Here is a 17,765-nt window from a genome sequence, read left to right as displayed (position 1 = left end):
CACTTCAGTCGGGCCATTGCCTTCTCCCCCGGCCTTGCCATCGTTCCCCCTGGCACAGCTCCAACAAGCCTTATTTCAGTCCCGTCCCCCTTCTTACCTAGTTTAAAGCGCTCTCTATGAGCCCCGCCAGCTCCTGGCCTAGGATCCGTTTTCCCCTTGGAGATAGGGACCCGTCTGGGGCCATCAGGCCGGGTGCCGAGTAAAGCGCCCCATGGTCAATAAAAACAAAATTTCTGTGTTGGCACCAGCCTGTGAGCCACGTGTTAATCAGGTGGGCTTTCTGTATCCTCTCTGTACCCCTCCCTGCCACTGTAGGGATGGACGAAAACACCACCTGTACTCCCGCTCCATCCACTAACCGTCCCAGTCCCCTAAAGTCCCGTTTGATAGTCTTCAGGCTTCTCTCATCAATATTATCACTGCCAGCCTGGACTATCAAAAGAGGGGAGTAGTCAGAGGGGCGAACCAGGTTGGGAAGCTTTCTGGCAACATCCCTGACCCTGGCCCCAGGGAGGCAGCAGACTTCCCTATGGGTAAGGTCAGGCTGACATATAGGGCCCTCTGTTCCCCTGAGAAGGGAGTCACCTACTACGATCACCCTTCTATCTTTCTTGGTGGAGGCAGTCCTGAGGCGTGGAGTCGGCTTCCTCGCCCTAGGCATCCTCCTGGGTAGACTTTCTACCTCGCCCTCACCCACCGGTCTCTCAAGCTCCAGGGCCTCAAACCTGTTGTGTAAGGGCACCTGGGAAGGTGGGGGCAGTGGGGGGGGGGCGTTGCCTGCAAGGTCAAGCAGGGACCTGTCTCCAATCCTCCTCAACTCCTAGGTCCCCTCCCTCTGCCCGACAGCGACAGGGCAGGGGGTCCACCCCCATTTGGGGTGTCTCACCCCAGTACCTCTCCTTCAGGCCCTGCAGGGAGTCGCTCCACCAGTCTATCTCCCGCTCACACTCCCTGATAGCCCTCAACCTCTCCACCTCCTCCCTGAGCTCTGCCACCAGGCTGACCAGGTCATCCACCTGCTCACACCTCACACACATGGTGCCTCTGCCTCCCTCAGATGGCAGCAACAGGCCCAGGCACTCCCTGCACCCAGAGACCTGAACTGCCGCATTTTTGAGCGGGCAGTCAGTCTGGGTGGTTACAGACTTCCTAGAGAGAGCAGTCTGCCTGGTGTAGACCATTGCAGCCCAGCTAGCGGTCAACAGCCGTTAGAGGAGTTGTTCGTATGGGCAGGGGGGGAACTTTCTGCCCTCCCTGCGCGAACTGCCGCGCCCCGCCCTGTTTGCCCGCCCTGTTCCCCGCGCTCCTGGTCGCCGCGCTCCCTAGGGGCTGATTCTGAACGGCCGGGGGGGGGCGCTGCTGGCTCCACCTACGCCTCGTCCGCCTCCCTCGCGGGGGCTGCCGGGTCCCGGCGGTTCCCTCGAGCTGCCTCGATGTCGGAAAAAAAGCCCTGCCTGTCCCGATCCCCCGCTCCGCTGCAGAACGCGCCTGCCCCGGAGCCGATCGCCTCGGCAAGTGGCAATAGCAGAAGTTAGCCACCTTTGAAGTCTTGATTAGAGTAGGCAGGTCAAAAATACTTCACTACTCTCTTGAAAATAGGTGAAAGTCATCCCCATTCTTAAAGCGGATAGCTACAGAGGGAAAGATGAAACAGAACAAGGCTGGAAACCAGGAGCTCTAATTAGGTCACAAGTGGTGGCTTTATGTCAGTCAGCTCTCAGTCATGCCCTGAAGTTCAGCCAGCCCAGTACAGGGAATGAGATGAAGGAGGAGGGAGACACTTGAAATGGGCTTGGATCCCCAAAGACCCCAAGACAGATTAAAAAAAGCCTGACAGCACCACAATGATAGGTCTTTTGTGGCCAAGCACACCTAGATGCATCTGCCATATTAACACATCTAACCTCACAGTACACAGCATTTCCTACCTAGACAGCAAGGAAGATTTCAAGGATATGCCAAAAATTGTTGAGGAAATCCTTATGTGATGTTTCATTGCATCCCTGTCAGGCCTGAGAACAGGCAGTACCACGCTCTGGGATGGTTACAAACAGCCCTTAGCCCAACCTGGCCTGCCCCACCACTCAGCAACATGCCTGCACCAGCCAGCTTAGCTGCAGCCTCCATGGATGTTCCTATTAAGCAGCACAGCTTTGTTGACTGCCACAGCATGCTACTTATTTGTCCCTTGAAGGCCAAATATGGTCCCCAGTTGAAAAGCCCCAGCAGAAACATATTGCTTACATCACAGAAATGAACATTTACATACTTAGTAGGTACCGGATAACCTTACAACTTGGATGAAAGTTCAATTTGTCCAAGCTGAACATTAAGCAAGCTGCTTCAAATCAGTGAAATCCAAATATTACCTCTAACAGCACTAGAAGCCAGACTTACTCCATAACATCCAGAAGAAAGCAGCCAAGATCAGCAGCCTATTGATCTCATCCCTTATCAGCAGTAGCCAATACAACTATAACCTCCTTCTAGCTGGAGAATAGCCATAGATATACGGGTCCAAGACACGAACTGTGCTGTTATTGCCACTTGAAATGGAGCTCCAGAGTGACTTTCTGCAATGACCCTGACTAGGCTGGTGTTTAGCTCCTGACAAGCCTACCCATAATCCTCTGAGGATCAAAACAAACTTTTTAATGACTTTTCAAAAATAATCCAGCCCAATTCACAGTGTAAAAGCTAGATATTTGGTCTCGCTGAAGTCTATCTTACCTATCCAGCTTCCCCTAGCAGTATCACTACTGCCATATTTCAGGCCAAAGGCAGCCAAGCTTCTTCCACAGAAATGGAAGACTGCTACCAGCAGGAAAAGAAAAAAAGTCAGTTACATTTCACAGAAAGCATTAGTCAAATTTTGAAGCACATAAGCCTTCAGGTTTCTGGCAGTCATTGAAAAATGGAAATCATTTCATATGTCGGTCTCAAAGCTTTCATTTTTATATGCTTCATACAGCAATATAAAATGCCTAATTCCATTTAGAAGTTCACTAGTCTTTCATAAGGGAAGTGACAACAGGTCCTCTATAGAGGATTGTTTAAACATGACTGGGATTGACTCAAGAAATAGCTACTTGACACTTACAGAATTATACAGGAGAAGAGATGTTACTGTCATTCACAGAATTTTAACACTTAAGCTTTTAAGAAGAGTTGAGCCTCAATGCCTTTTTTCCTTAGCATTTTGAATAACTTATGGCCACAATATGCGTTACTGCCAGAAAGCCATAAAAATTGTGTTAGGCAGATCCAGCAAAAGTAGCAGTATCATGAAGAACAGACAAGACTTTCTAACTTAACGAAGAAGCAGCATGCACCTTCATTTGAAACATTGGGCATTTTGTTACTACGTGAATTAAAGATTAGACGGGATTTAGATAATAGCTAAAAGACACCTCGAGGGGGCAGAAGACCCTGGCTATACGTACAGACTGGGCGACGAGACGCTGGAGAGCAGCCCCGCAGAGAGGGATCTGGGGGTTGTGGTTGACAGCAAGTTGAATATGAGCCAGCAGTGTGCCCTGGCAGCCAGGAGGACCAACCGTATCCTGGGGTACATCAAGCACGGCATCGCTAGTCAGTCGAGGGAAGTGACTGTCCCGCTCTCCTCTGCACTGGTGCGGCCTCACCTCGAGTACTGTGTGCAGTTCTGGGCACCACAGTACAAAAAGGATGTAAAACTGTTGGAGAGTGTCCAGAGGAGGGCGACGAAGATGGTGAAGGGCCTAGAGGGGAAGACGTATGAGGAACGGCTGAGGTCACTTGGCCTGTTCAGCCTGGAGAAGAGGAGGCTGAGGGGAGACCTCATCGCAGTCTACAGCTTCCTCGCGAGGGGGAGTGGAGAGGCAGGTGACCTATTCTCTTTAATCACCAGTGATAGGACCCGCGGGAATGGTGTTAAGCTGAGGCAGGGGAAGTTTAGGCTGGACATCAGGACGAGGTTCTTCACCGAGAGGGTGGTCGCCCACTGGAACAGGCTCCCCAGGGAAGTAGTCACTGCACCAAGCCTGTCTGAATTTAAGAAGCGATGGGACTGTGCACTTAGTCACATGGTCTAAACTTTTGGGCAGACCTGTGCGGTGCCAGGAGTTGGACTTGATGATCCTTATGGGTCCCTTCCAACTCGGGATATTCTATGATTCTATGGTTCTAAGAGATATTAACCTCTCAAGTTATCCTGCTTAATGCACCACTGAAAGGCATTCAGCTACTAAGTGGGGGTACAGTTACTATTCTGCAAGAGAAATAATCAGGAAAAACTCATGGAAACTGTGCAAACTCATGGAAATAGAGCCAAACAATGGAAAAAAAATGCAAGCCAACAGTACTTAATCTTTTCCAAGTCAAAAGCTTGCCATTAGACTGGAAATGGAAGAGATGGACTGTGCTGCAGCTTTTCCTCTTGCCATACAGCAGTGCCTAATTGCACATAAACTTGTATTTTCAGGTAGCAACAGATTGGCAAATCATTATCTGCCTTCGGAACATATACAAGAATCCCACCTGGCTGAGAGAAGCCCTAGGGGAAGAACTAGGGGCTTGCTGCCATCATTACCTTGCCTGCTGCCTCCTGAGGAGAGGCAGCTGCCCTGAAGAAAGTGGTCTGGAGGGGTCTGTGCAGCCTACCAAAAATCTACATGCAACAGCACAGCAAGAGTCAGTTAGGCATTTCTTAGGCCTTTGAGCCAAAGATCATAACTGTGCTTAGTGTCAGTAAACCAGCATCAGGAGCAGCGCCTTCCCTCCCTGCTTGCAGATGGCTTAGCTGTTCTTCCACTTCGGGGACCGCCAGCTCCACATGGGAGCTCTTGAGACCTGCAGCAGCAGTTGCACATTCTCTTTGTAAGCAGTTCCATGCCCCTTAGTTGCAAACCTCTGCTTATTAGCATCAATGATACCTAAAAGGCAACAAAAAATGAAAATTAAGTACACCAGAGAAATTCTCTAGGAGCTTGCAATCCAGAGGCTTTTAGAAGTCGGCTTCTGTGCAGACAGTACCACACTTTTTTCTTGACATCAAGTAATATTTTTGTGAAGTTAGAATTATATAACTGGTAGAACATTTAAACAAATTGAAGTTCCTTGAGCATTTAATTTCAAGCTTTCTGGACACTGGTCTACAGTACCAAATTTTTAAACATGGTACTCATTCTTGCTATCAGACAAGTGGGAGAAAGTTCTCTATTGATCTGCTCTGAAAAATGTATTCCCACATATTGCAAATTGCTTTGAATTCAAGCAAATCCCTTGAAAGAAGCTGAGATCCAACAATACAGAACTCAGCACATGGTTAAAAAGTTACAAAAACCATGGAAAACAATGCCTCAGCCTCCAAATTACTTAAGAAAACTAAGCATAACGCTTGCTTTCCCCCCCCCACCAGCTTACATGTCAAGACTTGCTCATTCAAGTAGCAGAAATACCTTCTGAAATAAATTGCCTTAAGAAAAGAACTATCAAACTCTAACAACACAGTTAATTTTGCTTGTTTCCTTTCATGTTAGGTATACTCATTTTCATCTACCCAGCCCAAATCACCTCTGAAGGAGCTTTTAATATTGATTCTTGCTCTACATTAAACATGCCTCTCGACACAGCATACTTGGTCAAACTGCGTTTTTAGGCAGTGCTACGTGATTAATAGGAAGTTTTACAAACAGAAACTTTGTTACCTGCACATTCACTGAAGGGTTTGCTCACAACCTAAGCAGAATACTATTCAACTATAAAATGATAAGACTTACATTTGTAAAAGACAGAAGTTGTGCTGCAAAGGTACAACTGCAGCAAACATACAGAGCTTTAAATAAGCCACCAGGAAGCATGTTCTAATAGTTCTGCTAGTGTCCTGAGAGCATCACTTGATTGAAACACTCAACGGTTTATCAGTCCCCAAGTTTTGAAGGCTCCAGCATTAAAGTATGACATTGATTTCAAAGCAGACTGAGGGACACATTACCCAGAGACCAACTGGCAACTGATATGGCAGAAGTTTCACCATACAAAAGCCTCAGCCACTGATATGTCACAACTAGCACCTATCATCACCAGACTGCAGCTTAATAACCTCTGTTGTACTGCTCCCCATTTAAGCAGCAGATGCAAAAAAAAAAAAGTGGCTTAAGGTGGCATGAACAAACTGTTTACATGCAGTTCTGCAGACTACAGTGCAATCTGCTTCTCCACTACACAGTTATTGTCTGAAAAGCCAGAGAAACATATTCCCATAATTTCAAGAGCAATTCACAACTACTGCATAGCTCAAGAGCCTGATACAGAAATCTGTTCCATCACACCATGTTCTCCCCAGCTGAAGAAAGAAACAACTCCATCTATGACCCTGGCAGGAAACATTTTATTCTGCGAAGTCTTCCCTTTGCCATTCAAAAAAACCTCAACAGCTGAATCAGCTATGAGGAAATCATATCTTAAACACCCAAGGTCTACCCACCTCTCTCCTTTAAGCAAGTTCTGAATAAGTCAGGGACCAAAAATCAAGTTCACCTACTGCAATCAAGTACCTGTAGCCTAATACAACTGATTTAGGCCAGAACGCTGGCAGAAACTCCGGTCAAACTGACAGACAATGCCTTGGGGACAGGAACTGAGGGATGGACATTTGCTCTCATCCTGGGACCTCTTGGTAGGGCTTTACATCACTGACCACGTGATGCTTTTGTCTCCCCAGCAGGGAATGAGAAGTAACCAGTGCACGAGACAGCTTAACTCCTTCTTTGAGGGTGGTAATCTGGAATTCAAGCAAAGGGTTGCCCAAAATGTTATTCTTAGTCAGACTGGATAGCCACAGAAGGTCACTAGATAAGCCAGAGACTGTCAGGGGAGCAGACAGCCGTGTAGACACACTTGGACTCATGACCCAGCCTCCACTGCAGATGTGCACCTTCAGCTAACTGTACAAGGGGGACATGAGGTTCAGGACTGCTCTGCCCAAACCATTTCACACACTGTGTGAAGTGGTCATTTCTGAAAGCTACTGCCCTATCCCTCCAGCTGAGAGGTCCTGAGCTATGAAGTCCTGCAGCAGAGCTAAGCAGGATGGAGTAGTTGATGATATAAGCTTAGCAAAAACCAGTTGCTAAAGTTTTCAGAAGTTACTGGTTTTATTATGACCTGCACTAAGGTATCAATAATTTAAAAGCACTAAGCAGGACGTGTTTTCTGCTTAAATTTATCAAATGATACAATTACTGGATTAGCAACTGAAACCAGAGTCGGTTAAAATGTTAGACCAGCTTTGAACAGCAGTAGCTCCTTTCAAAGAGGTGCAGAGAGAACACTTCACTCATTTCAGTTTATTCAGCTAGTTCAACGATCCATAGAGAAAGGTCATATTTCTCCAAGAATAAATGAGGTGCCAAAAGCTGATGTTACCAGTTCTGAAAGCTTCCTGACCATGAATCAAGCATCACTAACACTTTATTAAAGTCACTTTAAATGCAGGTATTCGTCAAAATATTTACACTTAAGTTTAAGCAAAAGATTTTGAACTTTCCTTCCAGTCCCTGCCCTCGAACTACACCTCAAGCAAATGGAAGAAAAATTGCCAAACCCTCATCGCCATGAAATTCTGCACAATTACGCAACATAACCTTTTATTTTTACTATTATTTCAAATTCTACTTACCTAGTCTTAGAAAACTAAAAACATAGAACAGGATAGATAGATATTTAAATTATCAAGCCAAGAAACCTTAAAGATAAATCAAATACTGATTTGCAGTAGCATTTAACTCAAAAATGAGTACATCATGAAGTTAACTCCACCAAATAAAGTTTCAGTCTTACCAGTCTCATCTCTAAGCCAAGCCTAACATACCCTAAGGTTTGCCGTAAAGGCTCACTACAAAGAAAAGTCAGGAACTTCATGATCAGGACAACAGGAATCCTTCTCTCTTGGGAGAAAATCTGGGTCTAAGACTGCTTTCTGAGGAGCTGAGAATTTCGAGTGAATAACCAAAGATCGAATGCTACCAAAACAAAACGAGCAGGCATGGTTCCTTATAGAAGAGAGGTTAGAAGCTCCATACAACAGGCTCTGGTCACACTGCTTGAAGGGAATTCTCTGCTGCAGAGGGGATGGAGGCATCATGAGACATCCTACTCTCAAACAGGAGAAGAATTTAGAGGAAAAGGCCGTACAGTTCAAGGACACCGAACAGCAAGAGCCATCGCAATCACAATTCTGGGGTAAGGTAACACCAGCACTCGTGCCAAGATCTGCACTTGCTAGAGGCACATCCTTGTGGGAATAAAAATGTTGTTTTTGCAGAGTTACATTGTTTAAAGGTAAGGAATGGGGTACTGAGATATGCTTGCAGTGATAAGAAAGCTTAGCAGGCGAACTTGTAAAACGCAGACAACCAGACTCCTTAGAACAATTAGGTGAAAATCACAGTGTCAAGTCAAGTCAGATAAGTGAAGAAACATTACCACTTCAAACAGTAAAAAAGTCAAAAGAAATTTGAAATTTAACAGGCCGGCAACTGAAGGCCATGCATTGTCTGTGAAGCATCAGGTAGGTTGTGAACCTGGATTACCCACTCCAGTGGGGAAACAGGGGAGGGTCCTGTCATCAAAAAGTATATAAACTGTGTTTTGGAACCAGTAGGTGTGCTCCTGCTTGTGGGACGCCCGCCATTGCAATCGCGAATAAATTACTACTTCACTGAGATCCTCGCCTGAGCCTAAGTTACTGACTACGGAGCGTTTCTCACAATTTGGGGGCTCGTCCGGGATCCAGTCACCTACCGGGGAGCCCCACCGCCGCAGCAGCAGGAAGGCATGCCCCGCTGATTTCAGGGTCCTGTGCATCGGCGGTGGCGGTTCTGCGGAGAGCTGACAGAGGGCCCGAGACTGATTAAAGAGGCAGGATCCGTGAAGTAGTGGGGAAGGGAAGAAGGTAGGCACTCCGGGTTTAAGAATTGATCCGGTAACTCTGTGCACAGATCAAGGTAAGAAATATGAAGTATTGCCTTGGGGGTCGGGTGAGACTCTGTGTGACGTGTGATTGAGACGTACTTTTGTACGAAGCGAGTGTGGAGTCCTGATCCGCGGTTCCGTAACTCCACGAGGGGCGCGGCCGGAGACGGACGAAGCGTGAGATAAGGGAGAGAAAGGAAGAGTCTCGGGAAATTTGGTGTATGGTAAGCCCTTGCACAGGGAAGTGCTTGGCAATACACCAGGGAAATTTGGTGTGCGGTAAGCCTCGCACGGGGAAGTGCTTGGCAGTACACCAGGGAAATTTGGTTTGCGGTAGTCCTTGCACAGGGAAGTGCTTGGCAGTACACCAGGGAAATTTGGTGTACAGTAATCCTGGCATGGGGAAGTGCTCGGAAGTACACCAGGGAATCTGGTAAACTCATAGGTGTGCGGTAGCCCTTGCACGGGGAAGTGCTTGGGAGTACAGCCCCATTTTCCAGAATTGGAACGTTAGTGTGTGGTACCCTGCAGGAGGGAAATTTCTGTAGCAGCACACTGACAAGGGCTAGGAAAAATGGGAAATATGGGTTCCAGGGGACAGGGAGATATCCCTGGGGGAGTGCCTACCGACAGTTCTTCCTGAAGAATTATAAGAAATTGGAAAAATAATCTCAAAAATAGAGGAGATGATAAAAGAAAAAGGTTAAATATTGTGTATTAGTCTGGACAAAAGAACCAATTAAGGAAACAGCAGTATTTTGGCCAAAATACGGGTCTGATGAAAATTCAGGCTTTAAATTTATGTGTAAACAATAAGATTCCTTTTTTTTTTTCGGAGGAGGAGCCAAGTTATGCTCCCTATAATCCTAATATTGCACCAGCAGCAGCAGCTCCAGGAAGGGAGACAGGGACTGCAATTAACACTGTCCCTAGAGAAGAGCGTACTCTAGGCTCTGGCAAGAATTAGAACAAGGTAGAAGAGGTACTGAGAATTTTGCCTTCCCTGATACTAACAGTACTAACACTAACTGTGTCTCCTCTTAGGTGAACTTCCCCCCCTCCTTACCAGCAGAGAGGTTAGGAGTTTTAAGAAGGAGATGAAGTCTTTAACTGAGGACCCCAACAGGCTAGCTGAACTATTAGACCAGTTCCTAGGACCTAACTTATACCCTTGGGGGAGGGGAATTATGTCTATAAGTATGTTGTTATAAAGGGAAAGAAATGGGAATGATCAGGAGGAGAGCTGCTATACAAAAATGGGAAAGAGCTCATCTTCCAGGACCAGGGGTAATACCAGCAGAGCAGAAATACCCACTTGCCGATCCTGGCTGGAAGAATAATAGTGTGCGACACAGAAATCATATGAGAGACTTGGGGTCAGAATGAGAAAGTCCTTGGGGATGAATCCTGAGGACCCGGTATCCCAAGGGCTCTTGAAAGTTCATTTTGTGATTGAAGCCTGGCAAGATGCACAGAAAATGCTCCAGAAGGTGGGGGGGATGTAGTGAACAGTCACTGGGGGGCCCTCCTGTGGGAGGCCCTGAAGGTGTGTGTCAGGAGGGGAGATGAGAAGGAAAAGCAGAGAGTGAAACTAATGGTATTGACAGTGTAGCAGGTAGTGAGGCAGAGGGTTGGAGAAAGAGGAAGAAAATCTTCAGGGGGAGTCAGGGCCAGGATGGAAAAGAGAGGAAGAGAGATGAAGGAATGGCAGACAGGCTGGAGAAAGACAAGAAGAAGTGTTAAAAAGGGTTATTGAAGGTGTTAAAGGTGTGGTATGTAATGTTTGACAGAGCTGTTTTTTGAATGAGTTGGGAAAGTTGAATGAGCAGGGAAAGAGGATGTAGGCACTATCTAAGTAACAGTCTAGAAGTTTTGGTATATTTGCTGTGGTGTTTGGTCAGGTTCCCAAGTATCGGGAAGGGGGGGGGCGGGGGGGGCAGCCTGCTCCACCAGGGGCCTCTCCACAGGCCGCAGGGGGCTTCGGCTCCGGCGCCTGGAGCGCCTCCACCCCCTCCTTCTGTGCTGACTTTGGTGTCTGCGGGGAGGTTTCTCACTCCTCGCTCTCCCAGCTGCTGTTGAGCAGCAGGTTTTTGTTTGTTTGTTTTTGTTTTAAAGGATGTGCTCTCACAGAGGCACGGACTGTGTTGCTCATGGCTTGGCTTGGCTCTGGGCAGCGGTGAACCCAATACACTGGGGCAGCTAGGTCATTACTGGCCTGTAAAGTATCAGGGCTTAAATTAACTAATGAAACCCTAAATGTGATGGGGGTAGAAGGGGCTGGGATAACAGTGCCACCTTTGGGGGATACCAAGCTGAGACTAGGGGATAAAATGATCTCTGGGCAATTATTGTATGTACCCGAGGCAGGGACTAACTTGTTGGGAAGGGATTTGATGATGAAATTGGGCATTCAAATAGTAAATCGTTAGACTGGAATAACAGTGGTATTAATGGGGTGCTCTCAGGCCCTGAGAGCAAAGATATATTCACCTCTGACTGGAAAGACTCTGAAGTGGGGGCGGAAGCAACAATACAGATGGACAGTTTTACCTCAGGGGTTTACAGGGCCACCGATTTATTTGGGCAAGTTCTAGAACAGATTTTGGAGCAATTCCAACCTCCCGAGGAGGAATTCCTGTTACAAAATGTGGATGATCGTTTATTGTCAGCACAGGAGAAAACAGTTGTGAAGGAAGCCACTAACAAGCCATTCAACTTTCTGGGAAAGCAGGGCTTGGGAGTGTTGAAAAATAAATTACAATACGTAGAAAGAGAAGTCAGGTATTTAAGGCATCTAATGTCTGAGGGAAAACGGAGAATAAATCCAGAGGATTCAGGGAATTGTTGAAAACTAAGAAAGAACTAAAAAGTTTTAAGAGGGAGATTTCTTTAAGGAATCAGGAGCCACGAAGTCTGAGGGAAAATGGATATTCCCTGATGGGAGAGAAATGCTGAATAAAGCACCAATGAGGCAAATATGATGTTTTACATCAAGAGAGTCATTGGGAGGTGCAACCAATGTGTGATGTTGTGCTAAGACAGTATGTCTGTGTAGGAATATACACTTTAGTGAAGCAAATATGCAGAGGATGTACCATATGTCAAAAGGCAAATAAAAAGGTCATTTGTAACTCACCTAGAGGGGGACGGGAGCCAGGGATTCGACCTTTACAAAGTATACAGGTAGACTTTACTGAGTTACCTAAAGGAGGGAGATTTAAGTACTTGTTCGTCCTAATTGACCACGTGACTGGATGGGTGTAAGCTTTCCCCTCGGTATCTGCCACTGCAAACACGGTGGCTAAGGTATCACTGGAGCAAACAGTCCCTAGATATGGGATAGCTGAAAACATTGATTCAGATCAAGGAAGTCATTTCCCTTCACAAGTACTGCAAGGGTTAATGCAGGCCTTAGAGACTGAGTGGGATTTTTACACCCCCTGGCACCCCTCCTCTTCTGGGGAGGTGGAGTGAATGAACCAGACATTAAAGAAGCAATTAACTAAATTAGTGTTAGAAACCCAACTTCCTTGGGTAAAATGCTTACCTTTAGCACTCCTACAGGTTCAGACAGCACCAAGAAAGGATATGGGAATTTCACCATAGGAGATGCTGTTCGGATTGCCCTATCTGGGCAGAAGGGATGAGATACCACAATTCGAAACAAGAGAGTTTTCTTAAGAACTGTATTCTGGGGTTGTCCTCTTCTTTGTCATCTCTCAGGACCCGTGGGAAATTGGGTCCTCATTCAGACCTGGAAAGGATCAACTGCAGCCTGAATGGGAAGGACACTTCCAAGTACTACTAACCACTGAAACAGCCATAGGAACTGCGGAAAAAGGTTGGACTCACTATACTCGAGTGAAGGCATCCGTCGACCCTAGTACCTGGGAAGCTGTTCCTACAGAAGGCTTGTTGGAAGCTGAAATCGAAGAGAAAAATCTCATAGTGGACTCTGAGCGGGATAAGAGCTTGCAATTGTAAACTAACCTTTTATTTTCACACATAACTAATGAGTGTGACTTGTGATTGAGAGAAAGGACAGACCTATCGTGAATTGAAGTGTTCCCAAGGGGGGTTTGTTCTAGTAGTAGTGTATATCTTATTCTTTGTATTGATAATTATTTGGAAACCTAAGGGTTAAAAATAATGACAGGGAAAAATCAATTATTAATTTTGTTTCTAGTGATTGTAGGCCTCAGAGAAGGCCTTGGTCAATTGGCAACTTGGAAAAGGCATGACCAGATAATAGTAAGACGGGATACCCCATAAAAATATGGGTGACTGTGACAGAGGGTTATGTACCACAATCCGTCATGTTTGATGCTTGTGAGGTGTTAGCTTGTGGAGATTTAAATGCCCAACGACAACCGAGCAGAGAGAACAAATAACTGGGAGAGACCCAACAGCCAGATTGAGAATAGCTGTATGGAAACGATCTTCTTTTGCCATCAGAGAAAGGGAGAAACTCAAGGAGAAAACAGGAGAGAAAACAGGAGGCCCTCTTTGAAATGCGGCAGTTCAAACATTTGAGATTGAAACAGGGTATGGGGATGTGAATGCCTGGATAGAATGGGTCAAATATACTGTCCAGAGTCTCAACCATAGCGATTGCTATGCTTGTGCCTCGGGAGGACCGATTGCCCAGATAGTGCCCTGCCCATTGGGGTGGACCAAGGACTCCCAGGGGATGCGATGCATGATTGCATTGTACCAAGAGAAGACTGCCTGGGGAAATGAGGCCTGTAAGTCTCTCTCTTTGCTATTCCCTTCCTTGCGTGATAGCAATATCAGGGTTCCCCCTGCATTCTCTACAGCTATAGGTAACCATACAGCTTGCCTCTCACGGCAGGGTGTGAGTGCTACCCAGCATCTGGGAGAATTTGCCTTGTGCACGAGGACCTTGAATGCTACCGAGGACTTGATGGGAAACTGCTCAAGACTTGAGATCCCCAGGGCAGATCTCTGGTGGTACTGTGCAGGGAAGATCTTACGGTCCACCCTACCATCTAACTGGGGAGGCACTTGTGCACTTGTTCAATTAGCTATACCCTTCACCCTGGCATTTGAAAGAGAAACATCACAAATACCCAGAAGAAGTAAAAGAAGCTTAGGAGTATCATTTGATGATAGAGCGTACATAGATTCTATTGGGGTGCCTAGAGGAGTTCCCGATGAACAGGAAGCCAGGAATCAAATTGCTGCAGGGTTTGAGTCACTGTTCTGGTGGGTAACAGTCAATAAGAATGTGGATTGGATTACTTATATTTATTATAATCAGCAGAGATTCATAAATTATACAAGGGATGCGATAAGAGGAATCGCTGAACAACTAGATGCCACCAGCAAAATGGCTTGGGAAAGCAGAATAGCATTAGATATGATGCCTGCGGAGAAAGGAGGTGTGTGTGTGTGATACTGAGCAACCATTGTTGCACTTTTATCCCTAACAATACTGCCCCGGATGGCATAGTAACTAGAGCATTGCAAGGGTTTACCACCCTTGCCAGGGAATTCACAGAAAAATCAGGCATATTTACGCCCTTGATCATAGTAGCAGGAGTTTTGACAGCCGCTGGTTGTTGCATTATCCCCTGTGTAAGAGGACTAGTACAGGGGTTAATTGAAACAAATGACCATGAAGCCACCACCTTACTCAGATAAGGTGATGATATTAGAGGAGATGGAAAGCAAATAAGGTGAAGAAGAGGAACATATCTACCAAATTACACCTTAGATAAATTTTTGCAAAAAAATCAACAATTTTTTTAAAAAAGGGGGGGGAACTGTGGGAATAAAAGTGTTGTTTTTGCAGAGTTACATTGTTTAGAGGGAAGGAATGGGGTATTGAGATATGCTTGCAGTGATGAGAAAACTTAGCAGGCAGCCTTGTAAAATGCAGACAACCAGACTCCTTAGAACAATTAGGTGAAAGTCACGGTGTCAAGTCAGATAAGTTAAGAAACATTACTAGTTCAAACTGTAAAAAAGTCAAAAGAAATTTGAAATTTAACAGGCCGGCAACTGAAGGCCATGCATTGTCTGTGAAGCATCAGATAGGTTGTGAACCTGGATTACCCACTCCAGTGGGGAAACAGGGGAGGGTCCTGTCATCAAAAAGTATATAAACTGTGTTTTGGAACTAGTGGGTGCGCTCCTGCTTGTGGGGCGCCCGCCATTGCAATCGCGAATAAATTACTACTTCACTGAGATCCTCGCCTGAGCCTAAGTTATTGGCTACAGAGTGTTTCTCACATCCTCAAGTCATTTCACTGGCTGCTTCAGCTTTCTTTCCAAGAACAGTTACAAACACATGGGCCAGGTGGCTAATAAACCAAATATTTTGACCCCTTCGTAATTTCTCTGAAAGAAGTGATGACTAATCCAAGTGCAGGAAGAGGTGGCCAGTCCCTTCCAATATAGGAAACAGCCTAGTTACCAATCCCAGACTGCAGGGACTTCCTGACAAAGTAATAATGGATGTGAGTCTAAGAACATACATATCACACGTACATGAGTAAGCCAGCCAACTCATTACAAAAGGAAAGCCCCGTGCCAAAACCTTCCTTTCCTTCCAAACCATGAGACCAAACTGAACGTGACTCAAACCCATTATTCCCCAAGCTACAGGTTATTTTGGTTTTGTGGGACAGAGTGCTTAAACCTTGGTCCTGAGAGGCACCAAAGATGTACATTAGCCAAGCAAAGAGGTCCTCTGAGCTTTTGTTTGGTTTGACAAAAGCCAAAGGGCTGACTGGCAGGAAAGGGAAGACATCAGAGGTACCACTAACTCAGTAACTCCTGGGAGATACAAGCCAGGAGTAACGTAGTTTTGCCAGAGCACAAGTGGCCACGAAGCACAGAGAGAGATGCCCAGCACAACGCATCTTTTGCTTCACCAAAGCTTTTGTTTATTTTAAGGAAAACATGCCAGCCTTCTTTAAGTCTTGTTCCTTTCAGGTGAGGAGGTGACAGACTTCTTGCTTTCTGTATTTACAAGTGGGAAAATAACAACCACAGAAGTTTTCTTTGGACTAACAGGAAGACAGAGAGCAAGAAAGTGGAAGCAATTATCTACCTTTGCCCGCAAAGCATTACCATAGCCCTTTGAGGGCCATCTTCTTAAGTTTGGGGAGGGAAGGGAGGACAACCAGGGGGACAAAACCCCCCACAACCCAATGCACAGCACTACAGCATCACCAAATTCTAACAAGAAGCGCAGCCGCAGCCTGGCAGGCCAGCACCCCCAGCTACCCTCCAACCAAGGCTCCCCCCACGACCTCACAGGGTGACCATGGCCGGGATGGGGAGGGCCTCACCTCACCACGGAGCCTCTGCTTTAACTAAAACTACAGGGAAGGAGTGAAAAAAAAAAAAAAGGCAGAAAATAAAGGAAGAAAAGGCCGGTAGGCCGCGGCTTCACCCCCAAGCCTCATCCCAACCCCTCGGGGGCGAGGCCCCCGGCCCGAAGGGCTCCCAGCGGCCGCCGGGGTCACGGCCCGGCCCCCCCTAGACCCGGCAGGGGGAGGCCAGGACCTGCCGGCGGCAACAAAGAGGCCGGCGGCAGCGTCGGAGGCCCTGCGGGCGGGCCGAGGCGCGAGGCAGACAGCGTACCTTGAAGTACCCCCCCTCGTAGAGGGTGTTGGGCGGCCCGAAGATCGCCACCTCCCAGTTGTAGAGGTCGGACTCGTCGACCAGGGTGATGCGGAAGCCCTCGACCGGCTCCTCCTGCAGCGACTTCAGCTCCAGCATCAGCGCCTTCTGCGAGCTGCTCATCTGCTGCTGGGCCATGGCGCGGCCCCCGCCGCTGCCGGCCCCCGCCGCTGCCGGCCCCCGCCCCGCCCCGCCCCGCCCCGCCCCACACTACCGGCCACTACTCCTTCCGCCACTTCCTTTTGTGACGGCGCCCGCTCGCCACTGACCTCAGCGCGCCGCGACACACCCCACGCCCCCGGGACACGCCCCGCCCACCGGGTCACGCCCATTCACCCTGTAGCCACGCCCGCCCCTCTTGTAGCCACGCCCTTTCCCTGTGTAGACACTGTAGACACTGGCTTCCGCGGAGACACGCTCGCTCCATGTGTGACCACGCCCACCCCCTTTGTAGCCCCGCCCCCACCCAGTGGAACCACGCCCCAGCCCCGTGGAGATACGCCCCCACCAGAGTTCTTAAAGAAACAGCACCCCCTCCTTTCACCACTGCCCCCCTAGTTATGCCCACCATGTTCTTAGTGGTGGCTTCTGGAGGGTGGAGGACGCAGCCATGTCAGTGTGGTGTTGGGGAAGGATCAGCCACAGCAATGTGTTCCCTGTTCCTGGTGGGCAAATGGTGCTGGGTGACGGCAAGAGCACCACCGGGATAGGGGCAGGGTGGGTGGCCACCATCCTGGCATGGCTTCTCCCTGACGTCCCGGTCCATGGTCCCCCATGGAGCTGCTGCACTGCAGGGCAAGGGTGTAGAGGCTGATGGTCCGGAGGCCATTTTCCTATGGAGGCTGTTGGGCACAGAGGCTGGTGGTCCAAACACAGAGGTGTTATGGGAAATGGCAAGCATCCCATAGCGATCCCCAAACACCCAACGGTGACATCGAAACAGACAGTGCTCCCATAGGCATCAGCGCTGTTTTCACATAGCTCCACAGATGCATGAGGTACCACAGCCAGAAAATGCTTGGGTTCCTTCCTCCCATCCACCCGAGGAGGAAAGAAGCCTCCAGAGTCAAGGCGGTGCCCACCACAGCTCCACACACAGGGCTGTGAACACAAAAGCAAGGTTAAGACCTCAGACGGTGCCTGCGAGCTCATATTCC

The 17,765-nt window shown here is 47.7% G+C and overlaps 1 protein-coding gene across 1 annotated transcript in view; it reads right to left on the bottom strand.

Annotated features, from left to right (window-relative positions):
• LOC310888757 (ubiquitin-conjugating enzyme E2 R2-like) overlaps nucleotides 1-16,803 on the bottom strand; it is an 83,190-nt gene extending 66,387 nt beyond the window's left edge. The window contains exon 1 of the mRNA XM_083815819.1: nucleotides 16,570-16,803. Within this exon, the coding sequence (XP_083671945.1) occupies nucleotides 16,570-16,746 (177 nt within the window). The 5' untranslated portion in view covers nucleotides 16,747-16,803. The remainder of the gene's footprint in view (nucleotides 1-16,569) is intronic.
• Between the last annotated feature and the right edge of the window lie 962 nt (nucleotides 16,804-17,765).

Source organism: Anser anser (assembly GCF_964211835.1).
Source record: "Anser anser genome assembly, chromosome: W".
Classification (NCBI taxonomy): domain Eukaryota; kingdom Metazoa; phylum Chordata; class Aves; order Anseriformes; family Anatidae; genus Anser; species Anser anser.
Note: the sequence above shows the minus strand (reverse complement) of the source record. Positions and strands in the feature narration are given on the sequence as shown.